This window comes from Vicugna pacos, chromosome 13 (genome assembly GCF_048564905.1).
Source record: "Vicugna pacos chromosome 13, VicPac4, whole genome shotgun sequence".
NCBI classification, from domain to species: Eukaryota; Metazoa; Chordata; class Mammalia; order Artiodactyla; family Camelidae; genus Vicugna; species Vicugna pacos.
In genome coordinates, this window is record NC_132999.1 from 15,328,797 (window position 1) to 15,347,218 (window position 18,422).

Genomic DNA, 18,422 nt, shown 5'->3' on the forward strand with positions numbered 1-18,422 from the left:
TGTCACACAAAATGAATCCTCTAACAGCAATCTCCTAAGTGTCAATATCTAGCCAGAGATTGGAATTTAATCCCCCTTCCTCCATATGATATTGTTTCTAGAGGCCTCTTATCAGAGCAAATTCTTTTATTTTCATGTTAAAGTTGTTATTGTCAGAGAAACAATGGCTAGTTCCACACATATGACTAATAAAAGCCACATGTTTGATTAAAAATAAATAACATTAGAAATGTGAAGTCCCAGAATTATACTCTCTCCATCCACCCCACCAAATAACTAAGTAAATACAGGGCCCCAGTACAAATGCACAAAAAAAAAAAAAATTAAGAGACTTATTTTGTGACCAGCATGAAATATTGGGAGCTCAAATGTAAAAAAATGTTTCTGTTCAGATGATGATTTCTTAGACATCATAAAGCATAAGTTAAAATACATGTATTCAAAATTTACTTTTACTAAGCTTATTTTTTAAAAAATACACTATTCGTCTTTATCGATCCAAATATTGATAGTAAAATACTGATTCACAAAGTATCTGTATAAAAGTCTTGCAAAATGATATACTTGACGAACTGAAATTCATTTGAAACATATGTTAAGTGTTTATTATAGATTCTCTTGCATGGAATTCTCCCAAAAAGCCTATGAGATAGATGGAATTGTCTGAATCCATTGTCCATGTTTCTTCAGCTACAAGGCCAAGCTACATTTCTTTATGGAATCAGGGGCAGATAGTAACATCTTAACTAATTTAAAAACTACCAGTATAAACTAATTTTGCCATTTTGCCACTATTATTCACCACTTTTACTTATCTCTCTACCTATGCTAATAAATATCTCCTTTAAAAACACCAGAGGTGCATTAAGCTATGTACTGGGCCCTCTTGCCTGACTAACCACATTGAGGCCACCTTGCCAGCTGCCCTGTAACAAAGTTGGGTGCATCCAAGGCAGAGCAAACTTGGCAGTGCCATGGAGCAGACAGAGGTAGGTTCTGAGATTTATTTTCACTGGATCTCTCTCAGTCTGCATACCATGTGGTGTCTCAGAGCCTGGAAACTGACTATGGAGCCACTATTGGGGTTATGGCTGGTGAGGTCCTTTCACAACAGAAACCGGGGATGAACTGCCAAGCATGGTGCTGGAGGGAAGACAGGGCAGAGACTCATGCATGTACATGCAGTGATAGCTGGGCGATGGCACTGCCAGCAAGAAGGAGTATTGCCTGAGCCCAAAGAACTGACTGCGGGTTCAGAATTGCAGATTTAACACAAGACTCAGGCTCAACTGCAGACTGCAGCCCAGAGGCCAGTACTTCTGCAAATCAGCCTGAGGCCAGGCAGTCCCTTTCCCTCATGTCAGAAAGACAGGTAGCTTCCTTTGCACACACCTAAATTCCATCTTAAGGAGACAAGCAGGGGAAGGCAAGAGGATGCAGAGAATTTCTATGCAAGGAGGTTGAACACAACCTAAAGCAACCATGTAACTTCTTAAATTAGATTAAACGTCTAATCATAGAAGAATACAAGTCAGTTTTTACCCTCAATAAATAGATGGAGGCTGGGATAATGACCAAATTAATTATGATCCAAAGGTAAAACAAGTTAACTTTTTTTCATGCATTCAAGTTATAGTGAATAACATCCTATCACCACTGCACAGTGGAATTTACTGAGAATCACTTTTTTCCCCAGGTCCTGTACATTCATTATCTCATTTAATTCTCCTTCAAGCCCTATAATGGAGGAACCATTATAATTTCCATTGGATAGAAAAGGAAAATGAGGTTTAGAGAGGTTAAGTAATTTGCACAAGGTCACATAGCTGGGAAAGAAAAGCTGATCATTTATTTAAATGTTTTAATTTAAAAAAATAGTTAAAATACATTTTAGATGAATTGATTTTTGAAATTTGAAGATGTTCGGGTGGAAGACTTCTGAATAAGAAAGGCTGGGTCTGCATGTAAAGAGTACTTTCTTTCCAATTTGCATTAGAGATTTTGGTCTTCAGGAACATTTTAAAGAAAACTTAAGCCTGAAAGGAGTGAACCAAATTCTGCCAGTATTGCTGGCAGTGAAGTCAAAGTATGTGTCCACTAGAAAGACATTTTCAGTACAATTGGAGATAAAAGGCCATTGGCCACTTCTCTCATGGTACACCACTAAGCAGCCTTCAAAGCAGAAGTCTTCAAGCTATGGACTTCAAGTTAACCAAGTCTCAGTTTAATTCTTGTTCAGCCACAGAAAAGCTATGTAAGTCGGTGACCACTTTGAGCTTGTTTCCATAATGTTAACAAGGCAGCGTGTCAAATCAGGATTAACTGAGGTAACAGGTGTAACACACCAACTATGGTGCCACGAAACTGGTGTTCAAAACTGACAGTTTGCATCTGCCTGTTCCTCCTCTCTCCCACCCTACACTTTTTTTTTTCCCTAGTGAATCCTAATATTATCCAGTTCCCTATAGTTTACTATATGGTTAACCAATCACTTTAATTCCATATTTCATTATGTTATGTTTTTATAATTAACAAATGCAAACGTGCACTTGATGATTTAATACCTGGGGTTACAAAGATAGTGGGGTTATGAAAGAAATCATTTCCTGGGAGTATATTTATCAAGTTAAGAAAATGTATTCGCTTACCAGCTCACTGAATTCATTATTGCCTAGGTCAAGTCTTTCCAACTGGCCCAGTTTGTGCATTGACCTATAACAGATAGAGAAAAATACTATTGTGAGGCAGTGCATGATACATTGTTCCAAAAAAATCCTACCCATCCCCCCATCAGATTTACCTGGGTAGATATTACACAGAAAAAGGGGTATTTTCAGAGAGAAGTAAATTGCATTTGTATAGTAATAAATATGCAAACTGTTGCCTGGAAACCTTTAGTAGCTTACCGTGTTTCCAAATGCCACTCTACGGTTGGAGTATAGGCCTGGCTGCTTAACATAATCTGAGAAGCTTGTTAAATAGCTGTATCAGTAGGAGGTATAGGTTGGGGCTCCAACATCCATATTTTTAAGAATCCACAGGTTTAGGAATCAATGAATGAGCCCAATTCTTAGTAAAGCATTCTAAAATCCCACAATATGGCCACAATTTCATCATCAATCTTGTCATTTTCCACTTCTTTAAATGAACTTCCGCTATAAGTAAACTTGTTTTTTCTTTTTTATTGAGGTGTAGTTGATTTACAATATAAGTTTCAAGTGTACAGCATAGTGTTCACAATTTTTAAAGGTTATATTCCACTTACAGTTATTATAAAATATTGACTACATTCTCTGTGTTGAACTATATATATCCTTGGAGTTTATTTATTTTATGCATAGTAGTTTGTACCTCTTAATCCCCTACCCTTAACTTTGTACTCACAGTCTCTTAAACATATTGGCTTAAATGGTGCTACAACTCTGAACAATTGTAAACCTTGGGCAAGAGCTGGTGCCAAAGGTTAGAGGTACCTAAGCACATCCTATGTGCATTCAGCATCTATCAAACCATTCTCAAGTATAGCATGCAATGTAAGAAAAGACAGCATTTTTCTGAGTTTCAAGTTTTTATCTCCCTACTAGCCAAAATGCTATCTTCAAGCCCTGACTATACAGTAATTCTGGAGGCACTGTTGATTCAAATCTTAAAAACTGTAGTTCCTTCACCTTTAAAATTTATGTAGTAATTATCTCACAAGGCTTTTATGAGCAGCAAATGAAATGCTACTGTAATCTCGACTCTGTCAGGTGCTCAGAAGTGCAAAAAATGTTTGTACTCCTTCTTCACCCAGCAACTGTTATTGAAAGATTATTATGTGCCATTATTATGTGCTAGACAATCTTCTGGGGTCTGGGGAATAGCACTGAATAAAAGAAACAAAAATTCCTGCTCAAAAGGACTTTACATGCCAGTGGTAAGGATAATTACAATAAATAAAACAATCAAGTAAAATAAAATAATACACTAGAAGCAATATGTGCTGCGAAGAAAACATAAGCAGAGGAGGAAGACAGGAAGAATTCTTGTCACAAGATTGCAATTTTTAATAGGGTGGTCAGATAAGGTCTCACCGAGAAGAACGCTGAGCTGAGGCTTAAGGAAAATGAAGGAGCCTGCTAGTGCCTAGACTCTAAAGCAGGGACACACTCCTTGTTTGACACATTCTATGTGACCATTGTGGCTGGAGTGAGGGAGAGAGGAAGTAAGGAAATGGTAACAAATGTTTCTTGTCTATTCCACTGGAAAACTATTTCTCTTTTTAAACTCATATACCTCTTTTCCATGATCTATTTGGCATTCACAACTAACTTTCTTAAATTGTTAGTTCTTTTCATATATATATATAAGTGTGTGTGTGTGTGTGTATGTGTGTGTGTGTATTTCCTTTCCCCACTCTGATCTCAGTAAATGTTTTAAGATGCCAAGAAGGGTCTGGTTGGGACCACTCGCAGTCCAAAGATGGTCGTGAAACATTGGCCATCATTGTAAGAATATCTGCCTCGTCTCTTGCTAAACCTATACCACTGAATAGGTTTAGCTTCTAGGAAAACGGGAGGTAGTGGCTGGGTCCCATGAAGAGAGAATTAGATTTCCTTCTGAACCTAGGAATATTGAGAAGTAGCAGATTCTGTCAAACTTTGTTCTAAGACCACATATCCAATGAGCAATGACCACCAAAGCTTTGAGAAACAAGGTGAAGGATCAAGTGACCAAGCATGGCAGATGAGTGAAAAATGACCACAAGTGTAGCACAGCCACCTGCATTTGACTTGATCATGCAGCATTTAGGCAAAAAATATTCTAGTGAGAACCACCAGGAGCTGAAGACTAGAAGCCTTTCCACAATTTCCTGAAATCTATGAACTCTGCAGTTCTCACTTATCTTCAAGGAGCGTATCACCTAAACCCGAGAATATATATTTATCTAGCCATAGTGGTTGAGGAGCAAGACAAAATTATCTTTATTAAATGAAGATGTGAATAATATCTTGTACTTGAGTGTCTGAAAGCAGATTTTATTGGTATGGGATTACCTTTCTTTCTAGGCTAAATACTGGTTGACTTCTTAAATCATCTCTTGTTTCAAAGTTTCTGGACCTCTAAACACCCTGATCATCTTTATCAATGCTTCTCTTCCAAACAGGATCAGGTCCAAATCTGGCACCCTTGTCTTTGCAGATAAAGCGTTACTGGAACACGGTCATGCCCATTTGTTAGCGTGTTACCTATGGCTGTTTTGCACTGCAAAGGCAGATCTGAGCAGTAAGACAGAGACTGCATTAACCACAGAAGCTGAAACATTTCCTATCTCTGAGGGCCAAATGGCACTCAGAATTAAACACTGCTCTAGAGGTAGGCTGACCGAGACAATGCAACAAAGAAACTTTTATTCCTTCTGTTTCTACCTGGGCCGTTTAAGTTTAATTCCTTTTATGTGAGGGTAAGTATCCTCTATGTCACCGCTAAGCCTTTTTCTTCACTCATCCCAGTCCTAGGCTACCGCTTTTGAAATCTTTGGGTCATAAATTCGTATCTAAAAACTATATTTTATATTTAAACTACATTTTATAGATTTTATAACATAGCTTTCTGCCATTCTTTGCCATTCTTTTGAATTGGCAACATTTTTCCTTTTACTTGCACAGCTAACAAAAAAATGGCTTTCCCATGAGGTTTTTCTAAACTATTTCCTGAAGCTTATTTAAGTTCTGGTCCTTAAAATATCTTCTAATTTAATTTTATCTCATTTTATTTTTTTTGATTCTGGTTTTCATTCATTACTGTCACTAAAGTTTCAGTCCGTCATTACATTCTTATTTCAATTTTTAAAGTTGCCTTTCCAACATGATTTCTTACATATCTTTAAAATTTTACATCCTTATTTCTGCTTTTTTGAATTTGTTATTCTGTACTATTTTTTACATTTTACACCTTTCAAAGTGACTATCTTTACCTACAAGATTTTAGACAGTCTGTAAGGCAGCATATTGCTTTTCTTGTTTGTGTGCTAGTTGCTAAACTATAATCATCCTCTCAAATTGTCCAAAAAATGTTCCTTTTAGATGAATGTATATAATAGGGTTTTAATTTCATCAGGATACAAACAAGTAAGACTTAGTCAGAAAAATCAAATAGAACTCACGGTATTTTGGGGTCAGTAGTGTTCTCGGTGAGCGTTCATTCATTCACTCTGTGTTTCTTGCGGCAGCTACCACGTGAGCATTGGAGTTGCAAAGATTTCTGGGATGCAGGCTTTCTCAGCCTTGGCACTACTGACATTTTGGACTGATTAATGCTTATCTTTATACCTACTGTGTGCATTGTAGGATGTTTAGCACATCTTAACACAGTCTGCTTTCAGAAGGACTTATTTCCTAAATTGGAAAGATCTTTAAATGAATAATTACTTCACAGGGTGATAATAAAAGTATGTACAGATTGCTATAGGAGATCAGAAGAAGGAAAATCTGACAGTTCCTGCTGTCACATTATGGAAAACTTTAAGAAGAAATGGCATTTGAGCTAGGAGTTGGACAACCTTGCTATGTGAGTCATGCATATTTGCACATGTGAAAAGAAACAATGAAAATACTAACGGAGTACATCGGAGGCTGAGGTCGTCCTGAGACTGTAGCTTAAGTCCACAGTACTAACAGGTACCCGCAAATGATGGAAATGATTTTGGTCCAAAGTGAAAAACTCTAAAAAGCCCCATTGGGGTTTTTTGCAGGAATTCCCGCTGTCCTTCCCTCGTGGCTGGATGAGAGGACATTTGGGATGCAGCTATCTTGTGGACTGCAGGATGTTTAGCAGAAACCAAGGCCTCTCCCTACCTGTAGCAGTAGCACCCTCTGCAGTCCTCACAACCAAAACATCTCTAGACATTGGCAAACGTACCCTCGGAGGGCGTTAGGGGGCAAAATTGCCTAGCTGAGATCCACCGTGCTAGAGGATACTTTTGTCTCCTGTCTTTGCCGGTTAGTAGGAGGGTGAGCATCTCGCCTCTATTTGCTTACCTCTTACTCTACTAGGTGGGTTCTTAAGTGGCCTGTCCTTATGCAATTCAAGTCAGCCTGCTTGAGGGATGTGCTCATCTGACTCCACTCCTTTGTCCTCACAGTAAGCACATGTGGGTCTGGGGCCTCTCTCTCTGTCTCTACTCAGGAATCCAACCGGTGTGACCTCCCCCTTACAAACGGCTGGCCTTGAAGACATGATCTCCACCACAGGTCAGGGAGAAAATATCAGGACGTGCTCACAGTTTGGGCATCTTCTCCATCAGTTATGCTGACACTTTGATCATCATCTGTCTGAACCAGACATCTTGCTGACTCTTAGACTCAATTGTAAAGTTCACCTAGTTATCTGAAGGAATAAGTCCTAATGAAACTGGTTGTGTTAACTGATGTCTGCCAACCTATGTTCATATTACCAATGTAGAAATTGTAGAACTGTATAAAATTTCTGACTGTTACTTTTATCATTGCTGTGTCTCCTACCTGTACTATTTTTCTCATAAAACTTCTCATAGTTGGCTCCTCTTCAACTTAGCTCATCTGTTACCTCCTCATTGTCCCTTTACCCCAAATTAAATCTCCTTCCCATCTTCACTTTATATATTACCGTGTTTCATTCTCTTCTTAACCCTTCACCACTGAAAATATTTAATTTCATATTAATTTAGTATTTTTATTTGCTTATCTTATTTTATTAAAAATTTAAAACTGAAAATTAAAATACTCTGTTGGCTTGCTAATTATTTCCCCTCTGCTAGACTGAAGCTCCATGAGAGCAAGTAACTTGTCAATCTTGCAAACAACTTCTCAATCAGTGTTTGTTAATGAAAATATTCATATGTGCATAAGTGAATGATTCTTTACCAAGTGAGAAGTTTGAATTCTAGAATATTTACAAAGACAAACCACTCAATTTTTATCAGGCATCTATAGTTAATTAGCAGTTGCCAAGGAGGCAGCTATAATTAATTAACAGTTGCCAAGGAGATATCCTGATAGGCCTGTTTTAATGACTATTATAATGAATATACATTAGCTTACTTACTGTGAACTACATGTAATGATAAAGGCAGACAAGGCTGGGGTTCCTCAGTCCCAGGATACCTACATCTCGTGTTAAGTTGACTCCCTGACATTTCCAATAACAGGTTTAAAAAAAACCCAATTAATAAAAGAGATACCAGATGAAATACTTAGGTGAGTTTTTCATGTCTTTGGATATCTGAAATATAGCACCAAAGCTATGAATGGAGTGTAGTTAAGGGCACAGACTCTGGATGCAGATAACCTGGTCTAAATCCCCATTCTACTACTTACTAGCTCTTTGACTTTAAACAAGTTAAAGAACATCTTTGCACCTCAGTTTTTTCATTTGTAATATGGTAGCAATAATAAGAATCCTTACATCATAGGATTATTTTGATGATTAGAATCGTTAATACAGGTAAAGCACATAAATAGTGCCTGACATATGGTAGGTGCTCTTTAAGTGGTAGGTATTAAAATACTTAGGGAAGAATTTCAGAGTTGGAAATATTTTAAGAGACTATTGAGGCCAGTTTCTTGAAGTTTTCCTGAGGCTTATGTAAGTATTGCATGATTTAAACAAAAATTCAGATGACTAGTACATTCTGGCAAAGCTTGCTCGAAATGTTAAATACGTTTCCGATTGGCAGGACTTTTTATAAAATATACAATCTTCATTGTGATTATCTAACAGATTAAATTAGTTTAGAGTATTTCCTGCTTATATAATCAAAAACATTTTTCTTTTCTTTCCTATAGGACATTTCTTAGACCAGAAGAACACTTTAATTTTTTGAAGATGATGAGAATGAATTCTTGTCCAGTGCAGCCCATGAAATTATGGACATGAAAACACAGGCCAAGGTGTATTTAAGTACCCTGTCATGAGTACAGGATTTACATTTTTTCAAATCAACCTCATTTATCTGTTTGAAACTCTGACCTGTCAGGCTCTGCATCTCAGCTCCCAATATTCACTTAAGGCTCTGCTTGCATTTATGAATGGTTTGGGCATGGTTCCCTGGTTTGACTTTCACATTCTCCTTAAAAGACCATGTTGGGTTTTGCCATTTGGTCTTATGCACTTCAACCTCACTAAAGAGAAATGCTCACTTCTTACTAGAGGAGAGTTGGTGACTTGCTCAAGGTCACACAGAAAACTAGTGACAGGGCTGTCACAGGATCATGTCTTTTCCTAGCAGTGGCCAGTCATCTAAATCTGGCCTTAATTGTTTGGCTTGACCATTGTTTAAAGATTAATCTTTTAATGAGAAGTATATGCTCTCTAGCTCACTGTAGTCTATGCCAGGGGTCAGCAAACTTTTTTTTTTATAAAAGGCTAGACAAGAAGTATTTCATGCTCTGTAAGCCGTATGGTCTCTGTTCCAAATACTCAATTCTGCCACTATAGTGCAAAAGTAGCCACAGATGATACGCTAACCAGTGGAAATGGCTGAATTCTAATAAAGCTTTATTTATGAAAACAGGGCCACCAGATTTGGACCATAAGCAATAGTTTTCCAACCCCTATTCTACATCAGTCCTTAAAAATCTTACATCTAGATAGCTCCATTATTTATGGTTTAATGCTTTATGATACAAGCTTGACCCCAAAGAATATTTAAGTTTCAAACACTTGAATACAGATATGACAGATAAATTAAAGATTGAAAATATTTATTATTAGATAACTGCCACTAAATAACTATTTATATTTATATACTATTTGATATTCTCATTTCTTAGGGTATGTATTATTAGAATCTAGGGACATCTGTTCTTTTTTTCCTGTTAGATAGAATTTATTGGGCATGAATCACTATATTACATACCGGAAACTAACATAAAGCTGTATATCAATTATTCCTTAATAAAAACAAAAAAAAGACAAATAACATGGTAATTAACCATGATACACTGGACCACGAGCACATGACCCCACCTCGTTTTCCTCGCCACCAGCTTCTCTGTGCCCTGCTTTGTGCCTGGGAGACTGAGTCCTGTCCAGTGCCCTGCCCGGTTCGCCACTGCATAGACTTTGGGGGTGGGTTTTGCCAACAGGAGGCCTTCCTAGGAGCTGGGAGGGTGAGAGAGACAGAGGTCGGTTTCTGCCACCTCACTTCTCACCCCTTTCATGATCATACACACTTCAGGGTGGTCCTGAGAGATGGCATGAACCCTCCCAATGGGTGAAATTTTGGGTGATGCACTGTTTTGTCCACTTTGCCTCACTGGATTCTGAGTCAATGTCCGAGGAAGGTACTCGGGATGTGCAGAGCCCAGGTCACATGCTTGCACCATAGCAGCACCAAGAAAGCATCCTCTACTCCATTTATAGTGTGAGAGGAGAGCTCAGCATCATAAGGTGGAGGATTTCCAAAGAGGGTTAGATGTTGGACACCCAAAGGAGTGACAATTATCTCTTCTGCCAAATGGGGGCAGAAGAGCATAGATGCCTCAGAAGAGTCAGAGAGAGCACCGTGGGTGGGGGGGGGAGGGGCGTGGTGAAGGGGATTTTGTTAGCCACTGACTCTGAATGGTGCTTGTCATTCCCTGGCCTCATGGACTCCCCTCAGCGATCCTGGGAGGCAGGAATCATTCCCGTTTCACAGATTAGGAAACTGAGGAAATGCATCTGTAGAGTCTGGGCTGGAGGCTATAGGAACATTTGTTCATAATATTGTTTGGTTGTATTTATGAAAATTAAGTCTTTACTAGCATGCTATTACTTTATAGCATTTATCCAGTTGCAAATCTGGAAAAAGATTCCAGTTGGAGCAATGACGAGAAATAATGCAATATCTTGGTGCATCTGTCACTTTGATAAAATTATATAATCTGTGATTTTCTTTTTATCAGATTCAGAGGATTTTTCTATTTAAGTGCACAATTACTTCTGAAGCCACATAAAGTTGGCAGGACTGTTGTTTCTCCATAAATTCCCAGTGCAGTAACTTGCGTTTGCTGACGCTCACAGAATTCTACAAATTTTTGGCATGGGCTTCTGCATTTCCAGCTTTTAAGTTGTCTTTCAAATGTTCTCAAACCATCTCTAATTAGTGACTATTCATGTCACAAGGAGAGGAAAACTCCCATCAGTTGCTACTGTCCGATGCTGTTCTCTTACTGGAACTTAGGGAAAGAATACAGCATCTTTGTACTTAATCTGTGTCCTATGTTAAATGGACATTTGCATTTTACACTTTGGACCTGCCGATTTTACTACATTATCATTTTCTTCCCTTGTTCAAAATCTTTCTTTAAATAAACCTTGTATTGTAAAGTTTGAAATAAATTATTCCTTACAGCACAGGTAAAAAAGACAAGAAAATTCAGAAACTGACATTCTTTAAAAATGCAACTACTGGTGTATTTCATTTTGAAAAAACATAACCTTATTACTTTTATCTACCAGGAAAAAATTAAAAAATCTAGTGTCCAATGACAGATAAAATTTCTGTAATCAAATATTTTCTATAAAAATTCTCCCCTGATTAATTACTATATCTTAAACTAATGTCACAGCCACAATATTGATGTTTCATTATTTCAATTTCAATTAAACTTTCCCCTAAGAACAACAACAAAAAGCCAAGCTAACTTCCTGGATCTTCCAGAAAGAGATGTAACCAAACTAAACACTTATTATTTTGTCAGAGAATATTGGGGAGACTTAATTTTTCAGCCCAGTTTGTGAATGCATCTTAAGATGTTTCTCCTTGCAGTATTTAAATCAGTAGAATAAACATTTAAAATATATAATTGACATCAAGTTGTCTCATACTTTGAGTATTTCCTTGAGATATATTTTGCCTTTTAAATACTCAACATTTAAAAGTTTAAGCTGATTTTATGATGTCCTATTGGAAAAATTTTCTGTGCTATAATTACTCATCTCTGATTTAATGCATCATGTGACAAAAAGATTCTGTATGAATAAACTCACAACAAAGCTCTCAAGAATACCTCTCATTTATATAGGAAGGTATACTTCTCCAATGAAATAGATTAAAGTATAAAGTGGAAACTTGAGAACAGCGATCAGCTATAAGACAAATTCTGCACATTAAACTCCTTTTAATGAAATGTGCAATTAGATTGAGGAGAAGCCTGAATTTCATCCTTCTTTCTCTAGTCTTCTTGGGTTTATGACGAGAACCAACCATTCATTCACTCTGGACATCAATTTTCTCACTGGCCAAAAATTATGCTACATTCATAACTTACGACAATTCAGCAAAGATAGAACCGTTACTTGTAAGACTTTCTGAACTCTTTGCGGGGGAGTGGTGCCATATAAGCAGGCACTGACAGTTATCTCTGTGGATGGCCACACTGTAGGAACTGATGCTCCCAGCTTGCACTGAAGCTGTCCAGTCAAAAGATTATGGGAAGGGGGGCAGGTACAGCTCAGTGGTAGCCCATGTGCTTAGCAGGCATGAGGTCCTGGGTTCAATCCCCAGTGCCCCAGTGCCTTCATTAAAATAAATTAAACAAGCAAACCTAGTTACCTCCTCCAGCAAAAACAGCAAAACAAACAAACAAAAAAGGTTATGGGAAACAAAATCAGCTATGAAGATGCTCATTTTCAGTGCAATCTACACTATATGCTCATGAGGAGACTCTGAATGCTACTGAAAAAATACTCAGGTTAAGTTAAGCTACTTTAAAACCCTTATAGGCAACTGAGCAGGGAACAACAGGAAATACCTTTTCTAAGAGACTCTTTTCTCTCTCTCTCTGTCTCCTTCACACACACACACGCGCGCGCGCTCGCGCACAGGACCATGTTTCAGCTCATTATTTCTTTCTATTATTCATTGGAAAAAATGTTACTCATCATGCTGGGCTTTCTAAATATTAATTCATGTACTTTTATGTAGATTTGGCCTTCGATTGTTGATACTCTGACTGATGTATAATATGGACATAACCCTGTGACTAAGAGAATTTGAACTTTAGCAGATCAAGGCCTTTGAAGATCATTTGCCAAGGTAGCCATGGCTGGTTTCCCTGGCAACTCTCATTTCCCTTCCTTGCAGGGGTATCTGCCCTGCATCAGAGACCAGAAATGCCAGAGAGTCACCAGGCAGCTAGCACATGATCATATGACTCAGTTCTGGTCACTGGAACAGGAAGAGGAGGAGAAGAGATTTGGGGAGAGACTCTGAGAAAGATTTTTCTCCTTGATTTAAAAGAGGGGGAGAAGCATGAGAACTGTTTTCCATGTCCCTCTTTTTTACTTACAGTTTCAGATATCAGGTAAAGATGTTATTATTTTTCAAGTCTGCATTCCTCTTCTCTTTTGTATTTGCTGTATCTTCAAAGATTAGCCCACAAATCTTTGTCCCTAAGTTCAGTTTCTTCTTAAAATAATATTTGCCTCAGGCTGAACTAGATATTTTCCAGTAAATAAATAAATACATCTATGTGTTTATTACTAGATATTCTTTCTTACTATTTGAAAACCTACATCACTGGTATATTTTTTCATAGTGTCTATCAATACATAGAAATAAAATTAGATTTTTATTTAATAATTGGAATGATATGTGCTTTCAGCTGCATATGTTCATTTAAAATAGCAATTTGAGAACAAATTTCACTTAGGATAACTTTTTGATTGGCCTCAACCAGGACAAATTTTTCCCTCATGGATATGACTTGGCATAAAGATTGTCATGTTAAAATATGATTATAACCATCAGTACTTAGAGGTTGTGAAATAAAATATAATAGGGTAGCGATCAGAAATAATGAACTATACAATAGAAATAACAATGGGTAAGAAATCTACTCTAGATGAGACCATTGTGAAATGTGCCTCGTAATGGAAATTCATTTCAATCAAAGAACTGTAAAAGACACTGAAGTCTAAGTGCAATATTTCTTATGGGTAATTATATTTACATAAAGTCCATCTTGCATTAAAAAAGTCATAAATTCAACCACTGCTTTGCAACATGTTGTCAACAAATTATATTTCTGAACCTGAATTTTACTGAGGAAAGATTAACTTTTTGTCAGCGTTACAAAATACTTAGCTAATTGCCCAAAGAGGAAGAAAGGTCTGATTCTCCATATCACTATGATCATTGTAGACAAAATAGCAAATTGATTATCTAAACTCCTTACTTTTGTACTACCCTGATAGATAGTTCACTTTACAAATTCCTTGTCAATTAAGCCTTTCAAATTCATTCCCAAATAATTCTTTCATTAATGTAACAACATCAGTTGAGTACGTATTAGATGCTAGGCTAAGGGCTGGGACTACGATGTGGTCACTGCCTTCAGGTACCTCACAACCTAGTGAAGTGGACATAAAAGCTTATGATTAATGAATAATATGAAGTTTTTATTATGTGTGTGACAGCAATTCAAAGATTAACAAAACAAACATACTCCTTGCCCTGATGGAGCTTATATTCTGTCAGAAAATTCAGAAATTTAAGTGATTATGAAATTAATATGTTAATTTAAAGATACACATACACAACTGAATACTACTCAGGCATAAAAAAGAAAGAAATAATGCCACTGGTAGCAATATGAATGGACCAAGAGATTATCACACTAAGCAAAGTAAGTCAGACAGAGAAATACAAATGTCAAATGATATAACTTATACGTGGAATCTAAAATACAACACAAATGAACTTATTTAAGAAACAGAAACAGACTCACAGACATAGAAAACAAACTTATGGTTACCAAAGGAGAGAGGGTGTGGGAAAGGATAAATTAGGATCTTGGGATTAGCAGATACAAACTACTATATATAAAATAGATAAACAACAAGGTCCTACTATATGGCACAGAGAAGTATATTTAATATCCTATAATAAACCATAATGGGAAAGAACATGAAAAAGAATACATATATACACACACATATATGCCTATAAAACTGGATCACTTTGCTGTACACCAGAAACTAACACAACATTGTAAATCAACTATACGTCAGTAAAGAAAGAAATTAATGTGCTAATTCATTATGCCTGGGATTCATGCTACCTAGAGGATGTCAGAATGCTGTGAGAACCTATAATTCATGGACTTGACCCAGAGATGGCTTCATATCAGATAATACTAAAATTAGGGCTTAAGTGTTCACCCGATGGAGAAGGCAGAAAGGGAATTCCAAGCGAGGAAAATGACATGAGCATCACCATTCACCTATGTATTAAATTATGTGACTTGTTCTAAAAATAGCAAAGTATTTTCTGAATAGAATTCTCCGCGACATGAAGGGACTCAGAGGAGTTCTTTGTTTCCTCAACATTAATGCCCAAAGAAGAGACAGAAAGTTCTTTCTCAAGAGTAATTGATTTGGAGAAGACTGGTTCAGAGAATTATTCCCCTGTCAGGTTACAGTAAACCATGTTCCCAAAGTCATAGTGGACCTTCACACTATGAGCAGGGCTCACAGGTTTTGGGGATGGAGAACCATCAGTGCCAAAATAAAAAAGATGGAGCCCATTTTCCCTGTAAGGAAAGGAAGGAATGATTATCCCAATAAAGAATCGTAGGAAGAACTTGCCTCTTCTCCATTTCCTGTTTTGATGAATGTTACCACTACTCTCCCTATGGCCTGAAATAAAAACTTGGAAGCCATTCTAAACTGTTTTTCCTCTATCACTCTCCAGATTAGTCAATTACAAGCATCTGTTTATCTTACTTCTATTCTACATCTTGAATGTATATGTTCTCTTTTCATCCTCTCTGCCTGATTCAGGGAAGGCTCCTTGTCGGATAATGTTGGAATCAGGGCTTAAGAGGTGAAGGGTCCCTTTGCTCCTCTCACTTGTTGGTTTACTTACTTCTTGGTTTAGCCCTTCTTCTTGGCCTCTTTGCTAGTCTTCCTGCCTCCACTTTCAGTTCCTCCAACCCATATTTATCACTATCATCACAGTAATCCCCCAAATAGTTTGGTCATGTCATTTCTGGGTTCAGAAATCAAATTATTTCAGGAAAAGGTCCAAGTTCCTCAGTGTTGCATTTAAGGAAATTTATAATTTGACACCAACTTATCTTTCTGGTTTTATTGCCTGCAAAATTCCTATACTTATTATAATCTACAGCCATTTATAATGTCCTAAATGAGCTCTACTGGGAGCCATTCTCTGGTAGACTTAGCTTTGGAGGTCATGAGACTAAATTTAGCCCTTTTAAATATATCTCAGAGGACTCCTCAGACTTAAAAAATAATACACGTGAGAATAATTGCATTTTTATGAGGAAGAATTGCTAGGGAAAATATTTGTTATGATTTTGCCTCCTGAAAGAATATTGTATTATCAAAAAGGGTCATAATTTTTATAGATCAAAAATTAAAAAAAAATACCAAAGCTTTTGGTTTGCACGCAATCAGTATGAAGTCTCTCATGTGAAGCTGAACAATAGAAAATAATATTTAAAATTCTCTATAAGGAACATAATGTACAACATGATGACTACAGGGAACACTGTTGTATGATGTATCTGGAAGTTGTTGAGAGGAAATCCTAAGAGTTCTCATCTTAAAGCAACACATTTCTTTTTCTTTCTTTCTTTCTTTCTTTCTTTCTTTCTTTCTTTCTTTCTTTCTTTCTTTCTTTCTTTCTTTCTTTCTTTCTTTCCTTCCTTCCTTCCTTCCTTCCTTCCTTCCTTCCTTTCTTTCTTTCTTTCTTTCTTTCTTTCTTTCTCTCTTTCTTTTTCTTTTCTTTTCTTTTCTTTTCTTTTCTTTTCTTTTCTTTTCTTTTCTTTTCTTTTCTTTTCTTTTCTTTTGTAACTTTTTATTTCTATGGCACCTAAATGAGATGATGGGTGCTCACTAAGCTTATTGCGGTAATCACTCCATGGTTCTCTCTTTCTGTGGCAATTAATAAACCTTATTTGGTGAGTAAGTATATGTGGTAGTTTCTGCCTGCTGGGGATCAACATGCCTTTTAGAAGCCAGATGCCTGGTTTTCAAGCCTCTCTGGCGTCAGTGAATTGGGCACGGGAGCTGGCTGTGCAAGTCACACACATCCTCCCTTCTGTCTGCAGAAGCTATCTGGGGAGAATTCATTGTGGCTTCAGCACAGCAGCAGCAGTGGTGACAGTAACGAAGATTTCAAGTGATGCTGCAGTAACAGTGGTCAGTACCCAGTGCTGGCAGGATGCCGGTGCAAACTGTGGCTTTCAGCATTCAGTGGTGGCAATAATGGTCTTACACCACACTATTCTTTTTTTAAATTGACTTTCCCTTTTTTCTAAGTTTTACTTGCTGTCTTACAGTCAGTTCTTTCAGTTATTCGATGTCATATCAGTAAAGTCTCTTTCTGCTTAGATCATACAGAGGGGGTCGTTGTGTGACTAGTTAAGATCTTGCTGATGCTAGAACAATAGTCTACATGATCTCCTCATGTGACTTTGAGGATTTAATGACTGGGAAATATAACTTTCTAGTCACAGATGCTCTTCTAAGATCCAGGCCTAAATTTCTTATTGTTTACTGAACAGCTTCTTTGAATTCACCACATGAACTTTCAATTTATCATATTGAAAGCAAAATTAATCATCTCCGTGGATCTCCTCTATTTCCTGTCTACGTGCTGATCCCACCTGAATCAGAAACTCATGACTATTATTCACTGAGTCTTTGGATTCTACTCTCTCTGAAATCTATTTCTTCTCATCTCCATAGTCACCCTCATAGTTCTAGTTCAAAGCTTTGTTTCTCCCATGGATTACTTCTTCATTAACTGGTTACTATGTCTTCCACTGTGTTCTCTATAATACACTCTCCACACAGAAACCACATAAATCTTTTTAAAATGCAAGTCAGATGATGTCATATTAAACCTCTCTTTTGGCTCCCCTCTGCCAGAATAAAGTTGCTTCCAGAATAAAAACTCACACGATACTGGCATGTTCAGAAATATCTGGAGTTAAGATTTCCAGGATATGTTCAGTCATGCTCCATGGCATGTGCAGTGGTGTCCACGCTTCCATTTAACAGAGATCCTTTGTGATATCTATTTTAATCAGGAAGTGATCCTGCTAAAGGGATTTTTAAAAACCTTTGCCAACCCTGTAGCACCAAAGTGGCCCCAATGTAAGTTGATCCTATGAAGCATTTATTCATTCATTTAACAAATATTTATTAATATTTGTACTAGGCTTCATTCTAAGATATAAGAATATAGATAAAAGTAAAACAGATAAAGTCCCTGCCCTTGTGGAGCTACCATTTTAGTGGGAGAGATGGACGAGAAGGAAATAAACATAAATGTACAATGTATCGTGTGCTGGTGGGTGCTATGGAGAAAATAAAGCAGGGTGAGAATGATGAAGAATTATTTGAAGAGCTGCTATTTCATAAAAAGTGGTCAGAGAAAGCCACTCTGG

The 18,422-nt window shown here is 37.2% G+C and overlaps 1 protein-coding gene across 4 annotated transcripts in view; it reads right to left on the reverse strand.

Moving 5' to 3' along the window:
* Positions 1–18,422, reverse strand: part of LRRC7 (leucine rich repeat containing 7) — a 426,756-nt gene that overhangs the window by 151,619 nt on the left and 256,715 nt on the right. For all 4 annotated transcript variants that reach the window (XM_031683476.2, XM_031683477.2, XM_072975751.1 and 1 more), the window contains exon 6: positions 2,649–2,712. In XM_031683476.2, coding sequence (XP_031539336.2) covers positions 2,649–2,712 — 64 coding nt within the window. The remainder of the gene's footprint in view (positions 1–2,648; positions 2,713–18,422) is intronic.